This window comes from Micropterus dolomieu, linkage group LG12 (genome assembly GCF_021292245.1).
Source record: "Micropterus dolomieu isolate WLL.071019.BEF.003 ecotype Adirondacks linkage group LG12, ASM2129224v1, whole genome shotgun sequence".
Classification (NCBI taxonomy): domain Eukaryota; kingdom Metazoa; phylum Chordata; class Actinopteri; order Centrarchiformes; family Centrarchidae; genus Micropterus; species Micropterus dolomieu.
The window spans coordinates 22836946-22858475 of record NC_060161.1 but is presented as its reverse complement, the minus strand read 5'-3'; the positions used below and the strand labels follow the sequence as shown (position 1 = coordinate 22858475).

Here is a 21530-nt window from a genome sequence, read left to right as displayed (position 1 = left end):
TAAGACGAAGCTACTGCACCAGCTGGTGGTACACCTGCTACCAGCGGTGTCTCCCCTTTCTGAGGGTCTCATGTACCCACGTTTCCCTGTCTCCTTCATGTTTGTACACCTCTCGCCCTCAAACAATGTCAGAGAAAGCGCTCTCCGTTTGTCTGTTTTATTAAAGCGGACTGTTTTTAGCAACAAAAGACACAGACATGTGAGTTGTGTTGAAGTTTCTGCTAATTTGGCAGTTATTACGTAGCGGCAAAACAAAGATTACAGATCGCTGGCACTATAATGTTTGATTAGAATGACAGGACAGCTGATTCGGTGGTTCCCTAGCAACATGAAAAAAAAAAAAAAAAAAAAAAAATGCAGAGCACTGCTCTTTTCCAAATTCAACCAAAAAAGGCAGTGCTGTGCGCCTTGTGTTTTCAAACCTGCAAAGCACTTTCTGTCTGACCGAGGCCTAACTGGTTCTCCAAATAAGGTAATAAAATTTATAGATTTCCTTTATAGTGACACATGTTGTCCATAAGTTAAATAAGTTATTAAGGAGGCACAGCTGCATTAAAAAATGCTCAGGAAATGTTAATTTCCCATGTAAATGCAAGTTTATCCTTTGAGGCGTTCCCCATGTTTCAAAATCTCATTTGATCCACGAATCCATAGATCACACCCAGTATAAGCATAGTGTTCTTCAGGTACTAAACATAAATATGCCACAACACAGAGTGGCAGCATATTGTCAAATATTCATGACTTAATGATCAACTAAATGTTACAGCTCTGATTAAAATATCTGTTCCTATTGACGAAAGAGATGCAGCTGTGCGTGAGATAGTATCCACTCAAAACTGTTGAGATGTTGAGTAAGAAAATATGAATATTCTTAAGCAAGCAGACAAATACACATTGTTCCTGATCCTAGTCTTTGTCATGCAGCAAAGCAGTTCCCCGTGAGAGCAATTTATCATGCAGTGCTTTTATACCCAACATGAGTGTCCTTTTATTAAATATTTGTGATTTATGGGAAAAATGTGCTAAAACATATGGTGCTACCAGCTTCCCTCACCAAAGTGACGAGTAATTTTAAGATCAACTGACTCACATTAAGGACTGCTTCTGAAATGCACTCTGTATGATGACTGTATAAAACAAAAGGAAACAAACCCACCTGTGCATTGGGACAGAGCGGCACCTGGTCAGTGATGGCCGTTGGACGTACCTGCGGCCCTAAAACCAGCTGCTGGAGCTCTGTGTACATTGCTCTGTGGAGCGCCTCACAGTCGCCAGTGAGACGAGCAGCTGTGTAGTACTGCTCGCGGCCAGCACCGGAGAGAGCATCCCGGGTCACCTGGAGGTTGCCTGCGAGGTCCCGAGCAGCCTGGTCCAATGCTTTATATGTCCGGAAAGGCTCGGATCGACCGTGGTCTGAATCATTGTCAAGGATCTGGAGCAGTCTGAGAAAAGAGTTGCATACAACTATGAATTAATTACATTTTAAAGAGAGACAGCCTGTGCCTGCATTTAAAGAAAGACAAAGAGGGCCATTCGGGCCGTTTTCCTTTTCTTATCTCTTATCCATGAAGATGAGAATTATATAAAGGTAAACTGGAATAATAAGGATTGACATTTGTAACAAACATGCTTATAAAATGCTGAGAGTTTCAGTTCTAAAAGATCTATACGAGTCTTCTCACCTGCTGAAAGCTGCATCCTTGCAGGTGATGATAGGGTTGGGCCTGGGGTTAAGAGCCAGGTCAGGGTGTGCCAGGGACTCCATTCTCAGGGTTGCCGCTTTCCCTTCCTTTACCAGTCTGCTATTTAGTTCTCCCAGCTGCTTAAGACACGTCCTCCACCTCCTTATCTCCATCTCCTGAGCCAGAAGCACCAGGTCAAATGACGCCTTCTGGCGGAGTAGGTAGTCACGTACCTAAGAGAGGAAGATTCACATTTCATTTCCACTTAGTCTCGCAGTAAGGTTGATGGTCAGTCCATGTCTTAAGCATGATTCTGACAGTGCAGATGGCTGATAATCGACACAGGGATCAAAACCCTGACTTTTATCTGTGATTAATTCTTGATTTGTTAGATCTACTAAGAAAGAAGGGCACTATTAAAACAAAAGGACAAAAGTGTAACATTTAGAGCCGCAACAAACAAGTATTTCTTATTATCGATTAATCTGTGGATCGTTTCCTCAGTTAAGTGATCAGTTGTCTGGTACACAAAATGTCAGGAAATTGTGAAAAGGGTGAATTGAAGTTTTCCAGAGCCAAAGATGACCCGTTGAAATGTCTTGTTTTGCCCAAAACCCAAAGATATTCAGTTTACTGTCATAGAGGAGTAAAGAAACATAAACAAATTCACATTTGAGAAGCTGGAATATTGGCACACTGGCATCCTGGATCTAAATCTACATCTATGTTAACTGGCCAGCCAAAACCTTCTTTATGTTATCCCCGTTTTCTTCGGTCTTACCGCTTTAGGGGCACATGCGAGAGCCGGGTGTGGGCAGAGATAATGAGCAGACTGCAGTGCAAACTGAGAGGAGATTCTCACACACAGCACACTTTTTGCGTTTATGTAATCGCACATAACATCGCGATTGCAAATAGATTAATCGTGCAGCCCTGGTAAGAGATGATAAGAAATGTCGCTGACCTCCTACCTGCCTGCAAAAGACACTTTTTGACAGAGAAACGCAGGGTGAATTGGGCACAGGGATGGAAATTAACACCCACCACCTGCCAAATACGGGTGGATTTTCCGTTTGGTGGCCAAATGTTGGAAGGCTACCCGCCACATTGGCATGTAAATATGCAGCATATACACTGAACAAAACTATAAACCCAACACCTTTTTTTTTTTTTTGCTTTCTCTTTGAACACAAAAGGCCTATTCCTCTCAAACATTGTTCACAAATATGTCAAAATCTGTGTTAGTGAGCACTTCTCCTTTGCCAAGATAATCCATCCACCTCACAGGTGTGGCATATCAAGATGCTGATCAGACAGCATTGGTATTGCACAGGTGTGCCTTAGGCTGGCCACAATAAAAGGCCATGTTGTGTAGATTTATAAGGGGTGGGCTTCAGGGACAGACGACAGGAGTCGGGAGGGAAAGAGGAGAGAGTGAGAGTGAATAGCCGCTTTCATACGGAGAACGGCGCGAAAAGACTATCCGCAATTAAATATTATCTCAATTAAAAGGACAGAAACAAATGTATATGTGACACAAAAGGCAATTTATTATTTTGGCTGGTAAAAAATATGTTTGGCTGGTGGAATTTTTCCATTTACCTGCCACCTTGGCAGGTGAGCTAAAAAGTTAATTTCCACCCCTGACTGGGCGATATCACCAACTAACCTGATCCTGTCTGGAAGTGTAGTAGTCCTGCCTGGCTAGTTGCAGATCCAGGTCTCCCCTCACTACTGGCACATTAAGCAGCCTGGCTGACTCCCTAAGGGCAGCAGGTACTTGTCCATGAAGGAGAGCCTCCAGCTCAGCTTCCACCTCCTGCAGCTCCTTCCTTGACACAACTTCCCGGACATGCAGTGAGGAGGAGGTGGAAATGCTCTGGTACAGTGAAGAGATAGATGTGAAGGAGAGCTTGCAAGAAAAAGCTGAAACAGAGGTGATATTGTTTGCTAACAAAACACACAAAAAAACAAACACCTTATGTGTCTGCTTTACCTTGGTATGAGAGGACTTCTCCGAGAGCCAGTCCAGCCCAGCCATGACACTCTTCTCTTCTGCCACGGCCTGCATCAGTTGGTGCTGGGCCACAATATGAGACCACTGAAGTCTGGCCATCTCTGTCCTCCTGCGGTCCACCACCCGCTCCTCCCTCTCTCGCCACTCATGCTCATTCTCTTCCTCCTCTATATCTTCGCAACAACTGAGGTCAAGTACCTGGAAGCGCTCAGAGCAAGAAGTCTGAACAATGTCGGAGATGCCCTGGAAGAAATGCCTCTGGGTGAAGGCAGTAAGTGTTTTAGTGTTGAGCTCCTCCTGGCGTAGGTAGGGATCCAGGGACAGTTGAGAGAGGAGGACAGTTGGGCTTTTGGAGATGGGAGGGTTTGATAGGGCCACAGGTTCTCCTTTTCCTTTTTGCTTGGCTTCTGGCTGAACTGGGAGATATGAAGCAAGCTTGCTCACCTCATCTGTTAGGTTTTGTAAAAGAGCGTTGGTGTCAGCATTCTCAGCTCCGATGAAAGTGCTGGCCTCCTTCAGCTTGCATGTGGCGCTCTCCAGTTCTGCATTAAGTCGTAGATCAACATCTGCACGCGTGGTGGCCACAACCTGTAACCTGTTGTAGCGTCGTTGCTTCAGCTCTTTCTCTTTATGCAGTGCCTGGAGCTCTGCCTCCAAGTCCTCTATGGCCACATCCCCCTCTGCCTCAAAAAACACAGATGATGAAGAAGAGGGGCCTAAGATGTTTGCACTGCTCCCATCTGAAGGTCCAATGGTTTTTAGGACCTTGCCCAAGGCTGCTTCATCCAGAAATGGCTTGCCGGACTTCCGTAGCTCCTGAAAAGCACGCACCTCCTCCATGGTGAGAACATTGCTCTGGTTGAGGGTCCGACAGACAAAGCGCAAGAAGTGAAGGTTCTCCGGGGCACAGTCAAACAGCCAGTCGAACTCAGTGGCCTTCAGTGATGATGCACCAGGATAGCCTAGACGGCCGAGGGCCTCCACAAACTGACCACCGCCTAACATGGTGCTTCAGCACTCTTGGGGCCACGTTGTTATTGTGCTAGTCCGTCAAACAGCAGCACAATGTGGATTATGGAGGATTAGGTGAAGACCAATATAAAGAGTGAGAGCAGATAAAGCAAAGCATATTCATGATCTCTTAAGACTAGAGAGTTCCTGGGTTGATTTGCATGATTTGGATCAGGGATAATCGGACAGACATTCAAAATTCATATCAGCTAGGTTGCGTAGAGCCTGATCCACATCTGCTCTTTATTTATTTGTTTCAGGTAATCCAGCACTATATTGCACTCTAGAAATTGGAAACATTTTCTAACACGCAACATTGAACAGTGGATCACAAAGCACACAAAATAAACAGTAGAAGTTTTTAGTTAATGAAGTAGTTAATGATATGTTAGAGAACATTAGTACTTATTTTGTGCAAGGGTATACATGCTCCATTTTGTAGACAGTTTTAAAGAGAAACTTCAATTTCAATTTGGAAATTGTTGAATTGTACTGTATTATACTGAGATGTGTTTTCTAATATATTTTCCAACCCATATATATCAGTGAAGCTAGACTAAATATTAGAAATCACCACTCTGGATAAAGAAAAGCTATTCAACAGCACCAAAATAAAAAGAGCTTCCAAAATGCTAAGCGAACACCTCCCTGGAACAGTTTCACAAACTGAATAGGAATACTATATCCTTCATCAGGGTCAGATATATTGCAGGGTTGCTGAATTAGACTCTATTGGTTTTATTCCAAATCTTCCTGCCACAACAGATCAAATAATTTTCTCCATATCATACAAACATATCACCCTACAAGACATGTGAACCAATAAAGGAAACTATGAAAAAAGCTGTGTGGTAGGTTAAGTTATACTTGTGTAATGCAGAGCTAATTACCGAACTAATTTGAATGTGAGTGTGAGAATATGTGTACCCTTTGCAGTCACATAATGTATAGAAACACCACATCAGGACACGCTTTCTTAAGAATAAACAAAGGAGGCCCAATATATTCTCATTTAAAAAAAAATAATGTATCTGATAAACATGGCTAGGCTGAATACTGGGTCTCCGTGAGAATGCTACCTATGACACATCTTACTGAGTTTTGATGACTGTTCATTGCATTAATCAGCATGAACAACCTGTCAGCGTTACGTTGATTGTATTAATTAACACCCGTTAAGGTTAAGAATAAACCTTTTATAGCTAACTAACGTGATTTTACAGTTAAACCAAAACCCCAACGATATCTCACTTAAGTATCTTCTGACTATAGCACTATCATAGAGGTATATCTTTCAACTCCAACTTAAAAACACTTAACGTTAACTTATGTTTCGTTGAATCTTTCTCACAAGCAAAGTTAACGTTTCAGTAACATTAACTTACAGACGCATCTGAACATTTATCACAACATCTCCATCTTAGTTTCTAACAATAAGTTATTAATCAGTTGTCGGAGTGTTCGTAAATGCATTCTGATGGAACAATAATAATAATAATAATAACTGTGATACATAGACAAAAAATGTGCGCATATTAGCTTCCGTCATCTGATGAAGGTATCTGTCCCCTCTTGTATTTAGCATGCAGCTAACAGCTAACGCTAACTTAGCTAAACAGTTAGCCAGTTAACAGCTAAAAAGTATAGCTAGCCTGCACACTAACTACCGGACTCTTGTCAGTTTTGTCGAAAACAATGTGTTTTGATGTGCCATCTTACCAACAAAAGTGTAATTTGTAAACAAACTGTCACTGTGTAACTTACAATTGTATTCAGGAGCTCCGTTTTGTTAGCATCCCGTCCTAGCTAGCGTAGGTGTATCTGCCCGCGCCAAACATCCAAACTTCTTCTTCTTCTTCTGATTGTTTGTTGGTGGATCAGCATACCGCCACCTGCCGTATCGGAGTGTGTAGATTCATGGCATTGATTTAACTGAATTCTGCTTAATCTATTGTACAATAAATACATTTACACATTATTTCTATATTTCATAACCTATCAATCCCTTCTGAGTCCTGTCTTGAGCTCAAAAGGGATTTTAAACCCTCCATCCCTGTTCTGTCTCATGCACTATATTCCTTAATGCCTCCCTCTGTCACAATCCTGTCCTGAGTTTCTCTTCTTGATTCTCTGTTTCTAGGTTTTGGTTTTGTATCTACAGTTTAGTCTTGTCATCTGTTCTTTAGTTTAGTAATCTGAGAGTTTAATCTATTGGTCTGTTCGGTATCTGATGACACTGTGACATACTGCTCTGCATCTACACCAAACCAGGCTCTTTGTGAGCTACAACTTGCTTTTGATACTGTACAATGCACCTTGCTTGATTTAAAACTTGTTTTAAATGATGACAAAACAAAACTTGTGTTGTTCTCCAGTGCAAAATCAAAGTCACAGACACTTCCACCCATCACTACTTCTCAGGGCTCCGAGATTGAGTCTGTATCAAGTATCTCGGTATACTAATTGATGATTCTCTCTCTTCTAAACCTCACATTCAGCAGTTGGCGAAAAAACTGAAGCTGAAACTGGATTTTTATTTTAGAAACAAGTCGTGTTTTTCCTTTGAGGCCAATTCCGGACTGAATTGGGAAAAGGGGCGTTTAAGTATGCCCCCTGCGCTTGGAATCAGCAACAAAATGTCCTGAATCTTCAGGAGCCGGTTTCACTAGTTGCTTTTAAAGTACTTTTAAATGACATGGAGGCTGTACACACTGGCTGTAGATTTTATGAATGATTACTCGGACGATCCTTGTAGTTTATTACTTGTGGTAAATATGAAATTTTAGATATTTTATGACCTTGTAACTCACTAAGTATTCCCATCATAAATTGTTGTATGTTTTATGTTTATGTTATATGTTATATGTTATATGTTTTAATGTCTGCAACCTTGTTAATTGTGCTGCTGCCTGTCTTGGCCAGGACGCTCTTGGAAAAGAGATTTTTAATATCAATGAGTTTTCTTTCTGGTTAAATAAAGGTGAAAAAAAAATCTGTTATTTAGTCTGTGCTTTGGTTCCATTTTTTCTACTGTTTCGCCTTGTTAATTCTTGTGAGGACTGTTGTGTTGGTTCTCATTTTGTTTTCTTGTCTTACTACTTAGTCCTGCGTTTTAGTTCTGTGTCTTAGTTCATGTCTTAGTGTTTACTCCTGGTCTGTGTATTTCGGTGTTTGTTGTTATTTTGCCCATGTCTGCTCTGTGTTCTGTTCTTAGTTCAGTCTGTCTTCACTGCTATGCACTGCTACTATCTGTATGATTAGTTTTTAGTCTGTTCTGTGTTCCAGTTCATTTCTCTTTGTGTTCAGTGTTCGGTCTGCTTGTTTCATGCTCGGTTTAGTTTTCATCCAGTGAGTGTTCAGTTTGTATTCTGCATTTTGGTTTGGTCCTGGTCTGTTGTCGCATGCTTTACTTCCTTGGTTATTTTGTAGTAGTCAGTGTCTGGTGTTTGTGTCTAGCTTTTTCCTATTTCTGATTAGTCCCTCATGTCTTTCACCTGTTGACTCCCTCCCTGCTCGTTAGCCCTATTACTTAATGCCTGTGTTCTGTTCAGTTTTTGTCCGGTCCATGTAGTTTGCCATACTCTGTCTCCTGTGTAGTTTGTGTCAGCCCTGGCTATCTGCCTGTAACCTTGCCTGACTGCGCCTTGGATCTGTGTTTCCCCCATCCCTTATTTTGGCTTTGGACTCAACCACTGCCTGTAAGTGTGCTCGCTTTTCGTTTATTGGAATAAACCCTCTGAACTGAACCTTCTCCGCTCTGTGTCCTTCATTTGGGTCCTCAACCTTGCTCAACTCTACACCCATTTGTGACACCCTCTCTGAATTATATTTACTACACTGAATGATAATGTGATCTACATCTTCCAAAGTGTTACACCACTGACACACCTGACTGTTCTCCATTACATATAAGATGGCGTGAAACCTTAATCTTGCAACAATGACTTCCTCTAAACTGTATATTAATTTTTAATATTATTTAAATATTGTCTCACTTTATTGTCTGGAACCCACTCCATCTGCCAAGATTGAAGTATGGCTGTTCTACCTAATAATTTTGCCTCTCTTCCACCATAAGATACTTTTATTAGGCTACGTTGCTCATGGCTGTCATCTCCTTTAAGAGTCTTCTTTGGCCATAAAGGTGCTTGTTCATTTCCTTTTACACAGTTATGAGCAGGGTCACAACAAAACTCACCTCTATACTACATTTCTATCATTAGATCTTCTCTGACTGTTTGCCTTGATGAGAAACCTCTGAGAGCTGCTGCTGAATCTGTTTTTAATGCTGTATCCATCTGCTCCTCTGAAGGCCAAAATGACTGCAATGAACTCAGAAAACATGGACAACTTATCAGTCAATCTGTCACATGTGACGTTAAATTCTGGATTATATATAGGCTGCCAATTCCCACATGTCTGTCGTCGGGATTCTTTCAACCATCTGTATTGTCAAAAATCCTATAGAATTGTTTTTGAACCTGATATTTAACATTACAATGAATGTTATCTGTTGCTGAGCAGTTCTTTTCTTCTAGCAGCTGTAAGTCAACATGAATCTAGGAGAGTCCATGGAGGAGCATAATTTAAAACAGATGGGCTGTAGTTTAACTTAAAACCTCAGTGATGGGGTGTTTCTTTCCACATCCTTTTTAATCGAACCCAATATGCTACTAACAGAGCATTTTTTTGGAGTTTTTCTTAAAGCTCTACATCAAATTGTTCTGAACCCTGTCCAATCTTTTGCGTGCTTTTCCATATACTACACCAACCATAATCAATAGTGGATCCAATTATTATTTTCTATTTTAAACTCACTAGACATATCTGATCCCACTAAATCTAATATCCAGTTATACACCATTCCCCCAATAACTGACTAATTTTAATTAGTATCCCTTCTTTCCACATATGGCTTTTCAATATCTAAGTATCCAGCTGCCATTACTTCTTTCTACCTCAGAATCCACTTTGACGTGGGCTTAACAATCTTTTATGCTCTAAAAAGTAATCTAGTCTTTTCACAATAATTTGTACCATTCATTTACATAGATGTGATGTTAAAACTACAGGTCTATAGTGTTGAAGAAATATTGTGAGCCAGGTTCAGGTGGGAAGTTTCGGAGACTGATGTAGACTTAACATAGCATGGTTTATTGAGCCCGAGGAGATACAGAGCCAGCAACATGTGAACACCAAATGCCAACACCAAATCTGAAGGATAACATCGGAATTTTCCTTCGTTACAGATCTTGTTTAACAAATCTAAAAGACAAAATTAACAGCTCAACGTTTAAGTGTTGCTTAAGACACTTTATCTTGTCCAGGATCAGTATCACCACACCCAGCCATGCCCCCTTTTTTTGGCTCAGACTGTAAATTCTAAATCCAGATTCATCTAGGCCTACCTCTGATCCTGTTCAATTTTCTCTTAATAGCTCTCTTTTCCTCTGTCCAAGCTTATCCACAAGATTGGTTCCATTGTGCACACTAGCAAACATGTTTACAAGTAAATTCGCCTTTTCTTTGGTAGTTTTTGCTGATTGTTTACCATCAGTTAGAATAGGAGTTTGAACAGATGTTTTTTGCCCACTAACATTGCCCATACCTATTTTAATTAGATTTCCCCTCTTTTGCTTTATCAAAATGTGTTTCTCTTTGATTTACAGATTTTTACAATTGTTAACAAGCATTTTTCAGTACTGAGTTTACTTTTTCAAAGCTCTTCACACGGTCTGTACCAACACACAGCTTGCACAACAGTCAATTTCACACCTAAATTGCACCAAAACTTCCAAAACACTGCTTACTTGTTTCAATATCAAATAATTTTACAAAAACACCAGCAGTTGTTCTCTCCAACAGCAACCCTTTATCACTCATAAACACAATTACCTAAAACACTAACGGGTAGCATTACAGTAGATGCATCATTTTATGGGAATCTTTGAAGTAGTACATTTTTGTGTGGTTCCTATTATGAAATACAGAAAGAATGGTAAGTCTTCATAGAATCTACAACAGAAAGTTATCAAAATGCAAGAGGAAAACAGGAAAAGCTTCACTGTGCTTTATCTTTGCCATCAAGTAATTCAAAAATAAACTACAGTAAATGAAGATTTCAAGGAAAACAAAAGTCAGCACTTTAAATGTTTGCTCAAAAAACAAAACACAGTTCACCAGTTTCTTGCATCTGTGTAGCAGCACTCCAGAGGATATCACTGCACACATGGTAACATTGGCATCCACTTTAGCTCTTTTGCCAATCAAATTATGTCCTTGCTGGCATGATTTGGCCAAGTCCACGTGGGGGTTAGTCGTTGGGTCGTAAAAAAAAAATACAAGAATTACACGCAAGCAATAGACTTTAATTTTGGTAATATGAGTGAGAAAAGAACTCTTGAATTTTGAAAGCTGTGGTCATTGGATGTCTTGTGTTCAATCAATGCATTTTGTATTACAGCAAGGCAAGAGTCGGTCTCAGTTTGGTCCACATAGACTTCTGTTGTGCTCACCATGTGAAGAGTTTTGAAAAAAAAAAACTCGGTACTGAAAAATGCTTGTTAGCAATTGCAAAAAAATTCTGTCACCATTTTACAGTTCTTTTCAGTTGGTAACAAGCATTGGTCAAAACTGAAGCCACTTTTTAAAAACACTTCACACAGTCTGCATTACCAACATGCATCCTGGCCGAAGACTGCATATAATAATTTACTTGTGAAAAATAAAAAACTGAAACCAAAAACAAATTCCTTAAAGTTGCAGTTCAGTTTCTCTCGGTTGTTTCCACACTAACACTGGTACATAATGCCCACAACCTGTAATTCATGTACCCACCCCCTGAACCAGTTGTGCTACAATACACGCACATTTCCTTGTTTTACAATCAGATTGCAGTTCTTAACCACACTTTGTTCAAAACCCTGCACATAGTTATTCATGCACATAGACATAAACATAAAATGCATGTACATATTCTTTTAAGATTTTCTATATATATATCAGCTGATTTCTAAAAATGCAGGACATTTATTATCATTCTCTATTAATGTGTTTTTAAAGTTGTGGGGTTTATTTTGTTTTTTTCAAATTGGTAACATGCATCGGTCAGAAGAGAGACACTATTTCAAAACTCTTCACACAGTCTGCATTACTTTGATTGATCTGCATTGGTCAAAACTGAAGTCAGTGTCAAAACTCTTCATACAGTCAGAGAATCAGAAGTGTGTGTGCACTAAGCTGTGAATCATTTTTCATAGCTTTCACACAAAATACATTCAATCACCACTTCCTCTGAAATCCCAGAACTCTTTCTCATTACTACTGCACCACCTGCAAAGCACTATATATCTGCAGCACATCTTTCAAATGCTAACACACTGTGTCAAACTGTTAAACACATTCAAAACCGAAAAATGTTTTGCATTTTGCAGCAACCAGACCGAAATATAGTGAAAATCTTGGCAGAATATTTACATTTTATGTTTACACCTAGAGAACTGTGTAGTATTTTGAAAAAAGTGTGATTAAAAACTGTAAAACCGGATCTAACTGTAAATTCTAATTTCATTACAGAATAACAATAACATATTTTCACTTCATTAACTGTACTAAAATATATTTAACATGAATTAATCAAAAATATAGAAATTTGCTTCAATATGCTAATTCTCGAAATTCCAGTTCTGCAATACAGTTTTTCTCATTTGTTTCTGCTGTACCACTGGTAGTGAGATACAATTACCACAATCTGTAATTCATGTAACCACTGAGCCAATTCTGCTAAAATACAAACCCATTTCCTGCTTACGCTCAGATTGCAGCTCTAAACCAGGATGTAAACTATGTAAACATCAAACTTACATAAATATTCTGCTAAGATGTTCTACATGTTTCAGTGTGGTTACTGGGAAATGCAGGATATTTGCCATCATTCTGTTTTTTGAAAGTGTTTTGGACACAGTGTGTTAGCATTTGAAAAGTGCTGCAGATAGGCCTGTTTTGCCGGTGGTGCAGTAGTAATGACAAAAGAGTTCAAGGATTTTAGAGAAAATTGTCATTGAATGCATTTTGTGTGAATGCAATGAAAAAGGATTCACAGTTTTGTATATGTTTCTGTTTGACTGTGTGAAGAGTTTTGACACTGTGACTTCAGTTTTGACCAATGCATGTTGGCAACTGAAGAAAACTTGAAGTGATTGTAAAGGCTTGATTTTGTTCATTTATGGTCTTGCTACACATTATTCCAGATAAAACGTTCCTTTTACCACTTATTTTACTTATTAGAACATAAGTTCTTGCTTATGGAGCCCCTAAGGAGAAAGCACGAGATCCTATCAGAAGGTAGTATCTGATGTGAGACGGTACAGTACAGATGTCAGAGACACTGTCAGAAAGTATCTGGTGTGCACGAGAAATGATTAGTCTTTGTTGCATTTTCCAGATTTTGAGAAAGGAGAGGCTTAGTCCAATGAAAATAACAAAAGATTTAATTACAAAATGGTGATAGAGTTACTGCCGCCCCCAGCAGTGGACTGAATTGCCTCTCCTTCAAGATTTACAGCTTATGGGTCCTGATTCTTACAAAATAGTATGCTTATATCCTCCAGGTATGTGGGCGGGTCCTTTTTCCCTCACATGGGTTAGGTCCATATAGTCACTGGTCGTTTGGTTGTTTTCTTCGTCACCCAATTAGGAAGGGTGTACCATTTTTGTATTAATTACTTTTGGTCAGACAAAAGTGCGCCGATCCCAGACGTAAAACACCTCTTCAGTCTACAGGATTAAACAGTCTTTGCTCTAAACTAATCATACAGAACAACAGAGGTTGTCTCCAAAACGGTCGACACCCAATCTTATGAAACAGTTAAAAAAAAAAGAATCCTTCTGGCACTAAACAAAGAGGTCAGTTTTCTTCACATTATAAAGCCGAGACAAACAATGGTTTACTTGACATTCTGATGCAATCGTCTGGCCTAAAACCCAACAGTTTACATTTTAAGAAGACAGAACACTGAAATACCTTTGGTAAGAAATATCAGCTTTGTTGTAACTTTTCAAACTCTACAGCTTGTTATTTAATTTTCCCTTAAGGGCCCCCGTAGTTGCATTTTCTATTATATCATATTTGTATCCAAACCATAATAAGATCCAAACTGACCAGACGTCAGCACGCACGGACCACGTTCCGTTCTCCGTCATACGTTGGAGGCTGTGTTGTATGGCGAGTGGATAGTGCCAAAGCAAGGATTACCAGTATGGCGGGTGGATAGTGTCAGAGCGAGGATTACTAGGAGAAAGAGAAGGAGCAGTGTACCCTGCCGTCGCCGATAGACCGTGCGGATTTTTGAAAGGGAGTGATTTGAACTGCAGACGGGAGACCGGTGGCGACTTGGCGGCGAGTGCATGGATGCGGCGTATGTTAGAATTCCTGTATGCCTACTAAATACATCTGAACTAGGTACTTCGCCTTAAAACCGTGTGACACACACATTGTCACTAGGTATGTTGCCACCAGTACCCATTGTCAGTGTAACTTTATTTTAACTTTATTGAGTGAATTCAAGTCATGTTTTGTACAGCCTGTGTTAAATGCTTTTATTCTTATGGCGACTGGGAACTCTGGAGTAGCCTACAGTGCACAGCCTGTGTTATGCTTTATTGTTTGGATTCACTGTTATTTTGTCCTATAAAATTCCACTGAAGAAGATAATGCTTTCACTTCCCCATAATGTGAAAATGGTTGTACTAGTCCTACAGTTTCTTATAAAATGAATCATTCAAGCAGTAGAGCTGTGTTTCATGCTTATTCACTTTAGTAAAGTTTGATGCTGTTCTGATGCTTTTGATTGGTTCTCATGTTTTAATTTGCAGCGCTGCCCCCCAGTGTCTCTCATTGTCTTTTTAAAATGGTTAACATTTGAAAACAAAACATTTATGGCAACATCAAATATGGGGAAAATATATATTATCCCAGTTAACAATTGAAGGATGGAAGGCTTGAACTTCAAGTTCAAGTTGTCTATGATATCTCTAATGCAGAAGTGTAGCATCATTTCATGGCCTATAGGCTAGTCAATTGAAATCCAAATATTACCAGTTATATTTTTGAAGTTTTAGCCATAGTCTATTAACAAATAAATGTAAAAACACACTCAGTGTAATATTTAAATAGGTAAACCCCACAATTAATTGAGTTTTTGCAGCCTAATAAAAGACGAGGTCCAATGCTAACAAAGTTTTGGAAGGAAAGGCTATTGCAGATTTTATCTTTATCTCTTTGTAAGGTCCTACAAATACACTAGAATATAAGCAAAAATCTTGAACTAACTTGAAGTGCTGCATGTAGTTAAATTGCACAAACTTTTAATTAGCAGATTATATACTATTAACTGAACAAAACGTAATACAACCTTGTTCATAAGATTTTGACATCGTATTAATTTTTTGTGTGAGTTTTACAGGCCCTTGTCTTGTCAGAATAGGCCTTGTGCTGAGTGTTTCACCATTTGATATTATATGTGGGCATGGCGGTGTGTTCGGTTTGTGAGACTGAGTGTGATGTAGTTTTAGTGTATAAACAAGTTCAAAGCAGACCAACAGAAACAGTGATATCTGCCATTAATTTGGCCAAGTTGTCACTGCACTTTCCTTGAAGCATCTAGTTTTGGAATCCTTGAACTTTGGCTGAACAATTGCTGCAACTGATGTTCATGAAAAGGTTTTGTATAAGCAAAAGTATACTTATTTGGGATAGTCTATGCTATTGCAAAGGTATTTGCAACATCTTTGAGGTTTTACATAATGATGTGCTCCTCCAGGGCATTTCTTTTGCCAGCAGCTCTCGCTTGCTTCCAACTTCCTCTGTAACAATGTGAAGGCCAATGTTCACTCTTTTTGTAGCCTGATGAGCCTTTTGTAGAAATTTGATGATTATTTTACTTTATAGGACAGACGTTAAAATTAGATCAAACTGTTTTGCCTCAAGGAGTTCATTGAACACTGGTCAAACTCGTTCAACGATCCTTTTTATTTCACAACTGTAAACGTTTTGTGATTTGAAGGTATTGAACAAATTTTTCACGCTTCCTTTTGGTTTGAATTACAAAGGACACCATACTAACAATGTTAAAGTACTGTTGTTGTTTTTTCAAGTACAAACGTCTCAGCTGAAAACTTACATTAAGTTGATTAATATCTTGGATAAATATTATATTCATATATTGCTTAAAAGATTACCTTCCTTTTAGATTTTTGCGTAAATTTGTTTTTGTACTTTCAAGTATTTTTATAGCAACACTTTTAATGACAAAAAGGCTGGAAATGTACTTCTTGTATTGAAAATAACCTCTGGTTCCACACTCCAGTCCAGTTGGTGGCGGTAATGCACCTCTCGGCTAGTTTGCCAACTGCCAATTAAAAAAAAGAAGAAGAAGTTTGAGTGAAAAAATTCAAGCCTGACAGCGACGAGCTTATCAACTACGTTGTGCACTGGCGACGGAGTAGCCTATCCACACGTGGCTGTCACACGACGGTCTCCTTTGGTAGGTTATCCGTGGCACTATCCACTCGCCATAGACTCCCGTGTTTTCTCCTCCCCACGTTCCAGCAGCGTTTCGCAGCCTGCTCCTCTGTATTGTGCCTTTTCTTTGCTGAGAACGACAACGGGTAAGTTTTGTGAATGAAGCTGAATGGGCTGTATGATGCTCAAACGAACTTAAAGGAATTTAAAGCGGTTGACTTTTTTAGTTAGTGTTTTATTTATAACATCACACAGTAAGTTACCAATGTGCTCACTGCCGTCTTCTTTCAATGTACAGTATAGACAGTATAGTTGCATTGGTTTGCAGAAAGAAATCACGCGAAGCAAATGCCAAGTCACTGATGTGGTTGAGTTTCATGAAACATTTTTGGAATTGCTTCTTCCTGTTGTTTTTCATGCGTCCGTGTGTGCGTGCGTGCGTGCGTTCAGACTTATTGAACAGGCATGTTTGTGTAAGGTGAATACATTCCTCTTTAATGACTGTAACACTGCAGAAAGCTTTTTTGATAAATAGTTTTGCTGCTAAGAAGAAATAAGATTTGAGCATTTGGCTTGACCCACAGTATATCCCCAAGCTTTTGTCTTCATTTTCTCTTCTCACCTTAATGACTCAAACGCGCTTTCCTGAATAAATGCATGCAGCTAATTCACTTATCAGCAACTGGGTCTGTTTAATATCGGACAACTGCTCTATCACTCACAGCTGCCCCAAACCAAGAATCATGGTCCAAGCTAAGAAGTGGATCCTGATCAAGCACTTTGATGGCTTCCCGAAGAACAGTGACTTTGAGCTCAAGGTGGAGGAGCTCCCTGAGCCCAAAGATGGGGGTGAGGTGATTTTTGTCTCTTTATTCTCTCTACTTAGGCTTGAAGAGGAGCGCACACTCTTGTGTCTTCATTTTGTCCCAAACACTGAGCACTTTGAATGAGTCATTATTTACTTGATTGAGTCACACAGAGAAGATGAAAACATCTGTTGTTTACATGTATACTGAAACACTCTTGTTTGCACTGATGTCTCTTTGTGGCAGAGGTGCTTTTGGAAGCAGTGTTTCTCAGTGTTGACCCATACATGAGGTAAGTGAACCAGAAAAAACACCCTGAAATATTATTAACAATGTCTTTGACACTACAAACTCACAAATTAGTCAAATGCAATTAAAATGTAACATAATGCACTTTTTATCTCTCCAGGCCGTTCAGCAGGGTTCGCATGAACGAAGGCGATGTGATGATCGGAAGTCAAGTGGCCAAGTAAGGAACACACACACACACACAGAGGAATGTCTTTCATCTGTCCTGATGCACCGTGCATGCACGTCAAGATGTTTACTGAAGCAGAACCTGCATCTGTTATTAATTATTCAAGTCTTTGGACAATTTGAATGTTCTTGGCTGAGCAGTCGGATCTGTTTCAGTGGGAACTTTTTGTGTTATACATGCAGAATAAATCACTTAGTGACCAAACTTTCCACAGAACATCACAACAAACCCACATGTTATGCATTTTCTTTGCTTTGTTGTGAACCAAAGTGCATAAAATTCATCGGCCATGTGGTTTGACATCATACAGTTGTCTGGGATACCACAACACACGTAAATACATTCTGGTTTAAATTTTTAAGGCACATTTTGTGTGTATGCCATCCATATGGCTTTAGCTAGCAGTGGCAGCAAACTCTAAATTAGGGGTGTGACACAACGGACTGAAGTGGGAACAGGTGAGACACGTTTGATTGACGGTTGACTTTTTTCTGTTTGTGTTTTGGTTTTTCTATAGAGTGATTCAGAGTAATAACCCTGCATTTCCCGTGGGAAACCATGTTGTTGGTCGTTGTGGCTGGAGAACTCACACAGTCTGCGATGGGACAGACCTGATTCCCATCATGGCCGACTGGCCACAAGACGTGTCCTTGTCCCTGGCTCTGGGTGCCCTCGGCATGCCAGGGTGAGACAGATGTTTGGTTGAACGTGTGGATAGGAGTTGTATCTGGCAGAAGTAAAAATACTATTCATTTTCTTATAGCCGGTTAACTGTGATTTATTTGATGGACATGGAGTTGCCTGAGCCTAATCATGAGGACAAAACAAATCCTGCTTCACTAAGTAAAAGTTAAAGATGTTAGACAAAATAGCTTTAAAAGACACAGAAAGTCAGCTGTAAGTGTAAATAGAGGTCCCATGTGTGATCTATTATTCAGAGGGAGAATACCTAACCTGCCCTGAGTAAATGTTAGATCAAATGCTAATCTGGAAAAAGTATTTCCATTCCTCTGCTTGTTTTTAAGGTCTGTAAAAGGAGAGAGTTGTTTGTCAGCTATTTTGAAGACGTTCCGCTTAGCAGAACATCTGAGTTTTGTCTTCCTTTGAGAAAATAAACGTATAAGGCTCCAGATGTTTTGTCCAGCTAATGAGTTAAAGTCACCTCATAAGCACTGATAACCTTGCTATGGAAACAATTACAGAGAGTTTACATAACGAAGGTCAAAGAGGCACCTCTGTGGGGGGAAAAAACCCTCATGCTTTTCAAGTTTTGGAAGTTGGAGTTTACCCTTTCTTGTCCTCTCCAGACTGACGGCTCTGTACGGGATAGAAGAAGTCCTGGGACTCCAGAAGGGTGAGACCCTGCTGGTGAATGCTGCAGCGGGGGCCGTTGGCTCCGTAGTGGGCCAGATCGCCAAGATCAAGGGCTGTAAGGTGGTGGGTTCAGCAGGGTCTGATGCCAAGGTGGCTTTCCTCAAAGAACTGGGCTTCGATGAGGCCTTCAACTACAAGACTGTTGGGTCCCTGGAGGAGGCACTGAAGAAGGCTTCTCCAGAGGGATACGACTGCTTCTTTGAAAACGTAAGCAATGGCAGTGTCCTTAAACGCTTCCTGTTTATGCTTTCCTATAAGAGAGTGAGTGAGTGAGACGCTCCCCAGGGGGGCTCCAAACAGTTTCAGGGGAGGCTCAGGGAATGAAAGTGAAACAATATAATATTATCAAAAGGAGGTCACATGGAATAAACTTGTGTGTGATTTTGTTTAAGAGAGTTCGGAGATTCAGTCATTTGAGAAACAGTTTTTCCCACTTTATCAAAGTCAGAAACTAATAAATGCCTGAGGACAGATTTAAAAATTTTTTTTTTAATGTGGTTGGTCTAGTCTGAAGGTATGTCAATCAGCATAATTTGGCAATCTTGGCTCAATTGTTGAGTGTCTACGGGATCAAATAACATAACCATGATCCCATAGGCATCCAGGAATTGAGCAAACTATGCAAGTACACTAAGAGTGTGACTTTGAAAACCTCTGCTCTATAAGATACTACTTCTTGGTTTTTAGGTAGGAGGCCCTTCTTCAAGTGTTGCCCTGCAACAGATGAAGAACTTTGGAAGAATAGCCGTGTGTGGAGCTATTTCCACCTACAATGACACCGCGCCGCAAACAGGTGTGTGTGTGCTTCCCTACTTTCCTTTTCTACATCAATAGTCCTGCCAATTATTCCACTTGAACTTGATACCTGTTTGTGAAAATAAAATGCAGTTTAAAAACATGTTCAGATGATTTCATGTCTTCTTCACTAGATGGCGACATTGTATTGCTGGAAATGTCAGAGGAGCCGTATAAACAGACCTGTATTGTGGCAGAGTTTGTTTCCTTGGACTACCACAGAATGACTTTCTTTTCCTCAACCATCTCTCTCTCTCTCTTACTCACTCTCTCAGGCCCATTCCCTCACCTGACCATGATCTTCAAGCAGCTTAAGATGGAGGGCTTCATGCAGTCCAGGTGGGAGCACAAGCATCCCGAGTCCCTCAAGAGGCTAATGAGATGGTTGCAAGAGGTTAGTGACTGAACAGTTTATTATGATGTGTGAGATTGAATCTCAGGTAGTAGGGTTGCCCATGTTTCTGCATCAGATTTATTTATCAATTCTGCATCTGCAGGGCAATCTGCAGTGTCGAGAGCACATCACAAAAGGCTTTGAAAACATTCCAGCTGCTTTCATGGGGATACTGCAGGGAGAAAACATCGGCAAGGCTGTCGTTGCAGTCTGATGTGGACTGCCGGATCAATAGACAAGCATCAATATTATTAATTACAAATTATTACAGATTTCATACATGAAGGACTGAGCAATATACACTTACAACTAACAAGCCATTTTCATGTTAACTTGTTCTTGTAGCTGTAGGTGAAAAGATCTTATTCTTAAGGAGGTGGTATTATGCTTTTTGGCTTTACCCCTCTCCTTTATTGAGTTATAGCTTTTTTTTTTTTTTTGTGAATGTAATAGGTTTGCAAAGTGAAAAAGCCCAAAGTCCAGCCCAAAGGGAGTTCCCATCTCCCACAGAAAACTGAACTGCTTGACAACGGCTCGTAGTCCAGCTGTTTCCTTATCATCCCTGTGTCGTCTCAGGGATGAAAGCTACATGCCCCTCATATATGTTCGCTAAGTGGCTAGTCCGACATGCCCTCAAAAACACCAGTGGAAAAACACTGAGATGTGTTTTTGAAAATTAAACCATGTAAACCTGTTCTGATACAACCCCTAAATAAGATTATGGACCTGAAAATGAGCATAATACCACCTCCTTTTAATTTTTAGGATTAGTTCAGGATTCATTGTTAGGAGTTGAGTCTGAAACTGTTCATTCTTTAGAAGTGAGATGGTTTTATGAAACTGCACCACTCTGCTAGGTTTGGTAGATTTTCAAATGCATTTAAAGGATAAAGACAAAATAAAAGAATGGGACTTTTTACTTAAAATGAAATCAGTATTGGAGACAAATCTGAACATTTCTCCCTCACATGCAGCTACATGTTTACATTGTCAAACTAGTAGCACTCACTAACTATCTTTAACTAACCAGTGTTTTGACCATCATCCAGACAATTGTCCCCTGAATGCACAGTACATCATTAGGGAGAGACCAGACTGCTGTGGGACATCAGCAGGGCTGCATGGGAAGGCTTTATATATTTACTGAGAAAGGAGAAGAGAAATGATAACAGTGCAAGACGACACATGACTGTTGGTCTGCTGTGCCAGCATGTACCTGGATGAGCTGTGCAGATCTGCTGCGGACACGTTAATACATTGTTCATATATTATTCATCATAAGACAACTAACCATGTGATTTTGTATTTAGTGAAAGTTTTTGTAAAGGTAATAAAATGTTTTGGCTTTTTGAAAATGGTCTGGTGATACATGTTTCACTTATTTTTTGGGCTTCATACTTCAATCCTTAAATTATTGAAGTCAAGATAATAGAGCAGACACTTCCTGAT

At 39.9% G+C, this 21530-nt stretch overlaps 2 protein-coding genes across 26 annotated transcripts in view; one reads left to right on the top strand and one right to left on the bottom strand.

The window, feature by feature from the left end:
* LOC123981106 (HAUS augmin-like complex subunit 3) overlaps positions 1–6688 on the bottom strand; it is a 125105-nt gene extending 118417 nt beyond the window's left edge. For 5 of the 22 annotated variants that reach the window (XM_046065763.1, XM_046065765.1, XM_046065768.1 and 2 more), the window contains exon 1: positions 6478–6658. Coding sequence is in view for 3 of the 22 variants with exons in the window: in XM_046065772.1 (XP_045921728.1) it covers positions 1160–1445; positions 1686–1918; positions 3355–3564; positions 3682–4707 (1755 nt within the window). In the remaining 19 variants the exon portion in view is untranslated. Of the gene's footprint in view, positions 1–1159; positions 1446–1685; positions 1919–3354; positions 3565–3681; positions 4797–6477 lie in introns of all 22 variants that reach the window. The other 17 variants (XM_046065753.1, XM_046065752.1, XM_046065759.1 and 14 more) reach the window with 13 other exon arrangements.
* On the top strand, positions 394–21436 carry LOC123981117 (prostaglandin reductase 1-like). Of its 4 annotated transcripts, none has more exons than XM_046065789.1 (9): positions 394–472; positions 16959–17083; positions 17287–17332; positions 17450–17509; positions 18036–18203; positions 18826–19099; positions 19580–19685; positions 19963–20081; positions 20185–21436. In XM_046065789.1, exons 2-9 carry the CDS (start codon positions 16978–16980, stop codon positions 20293–20295), a joined length of 990 nt encoding a protein of 329 aa, XP_045921745.1. In that variant the 5' UTR covers positions 394–472; positions 16959–16977; the 3' UTR covers positions 20296–21436. The 4 variants fall into 4 exon arrangements, with proteins under 4 accessions (XP_045921745.1, XP_045921746.1, XP_045921747.1 ...); XM_046065790.1 differs by lacking the exon at positions 394–472 and adding an exon at positions 14139–14215; XM_046065791.1 differs by lacking the exon at positions 394–472 and adding an exon at positions 16235–16256.
* The last annotated feature ends 94 nt before the right edge of the window (positions 21437–21530 follow it).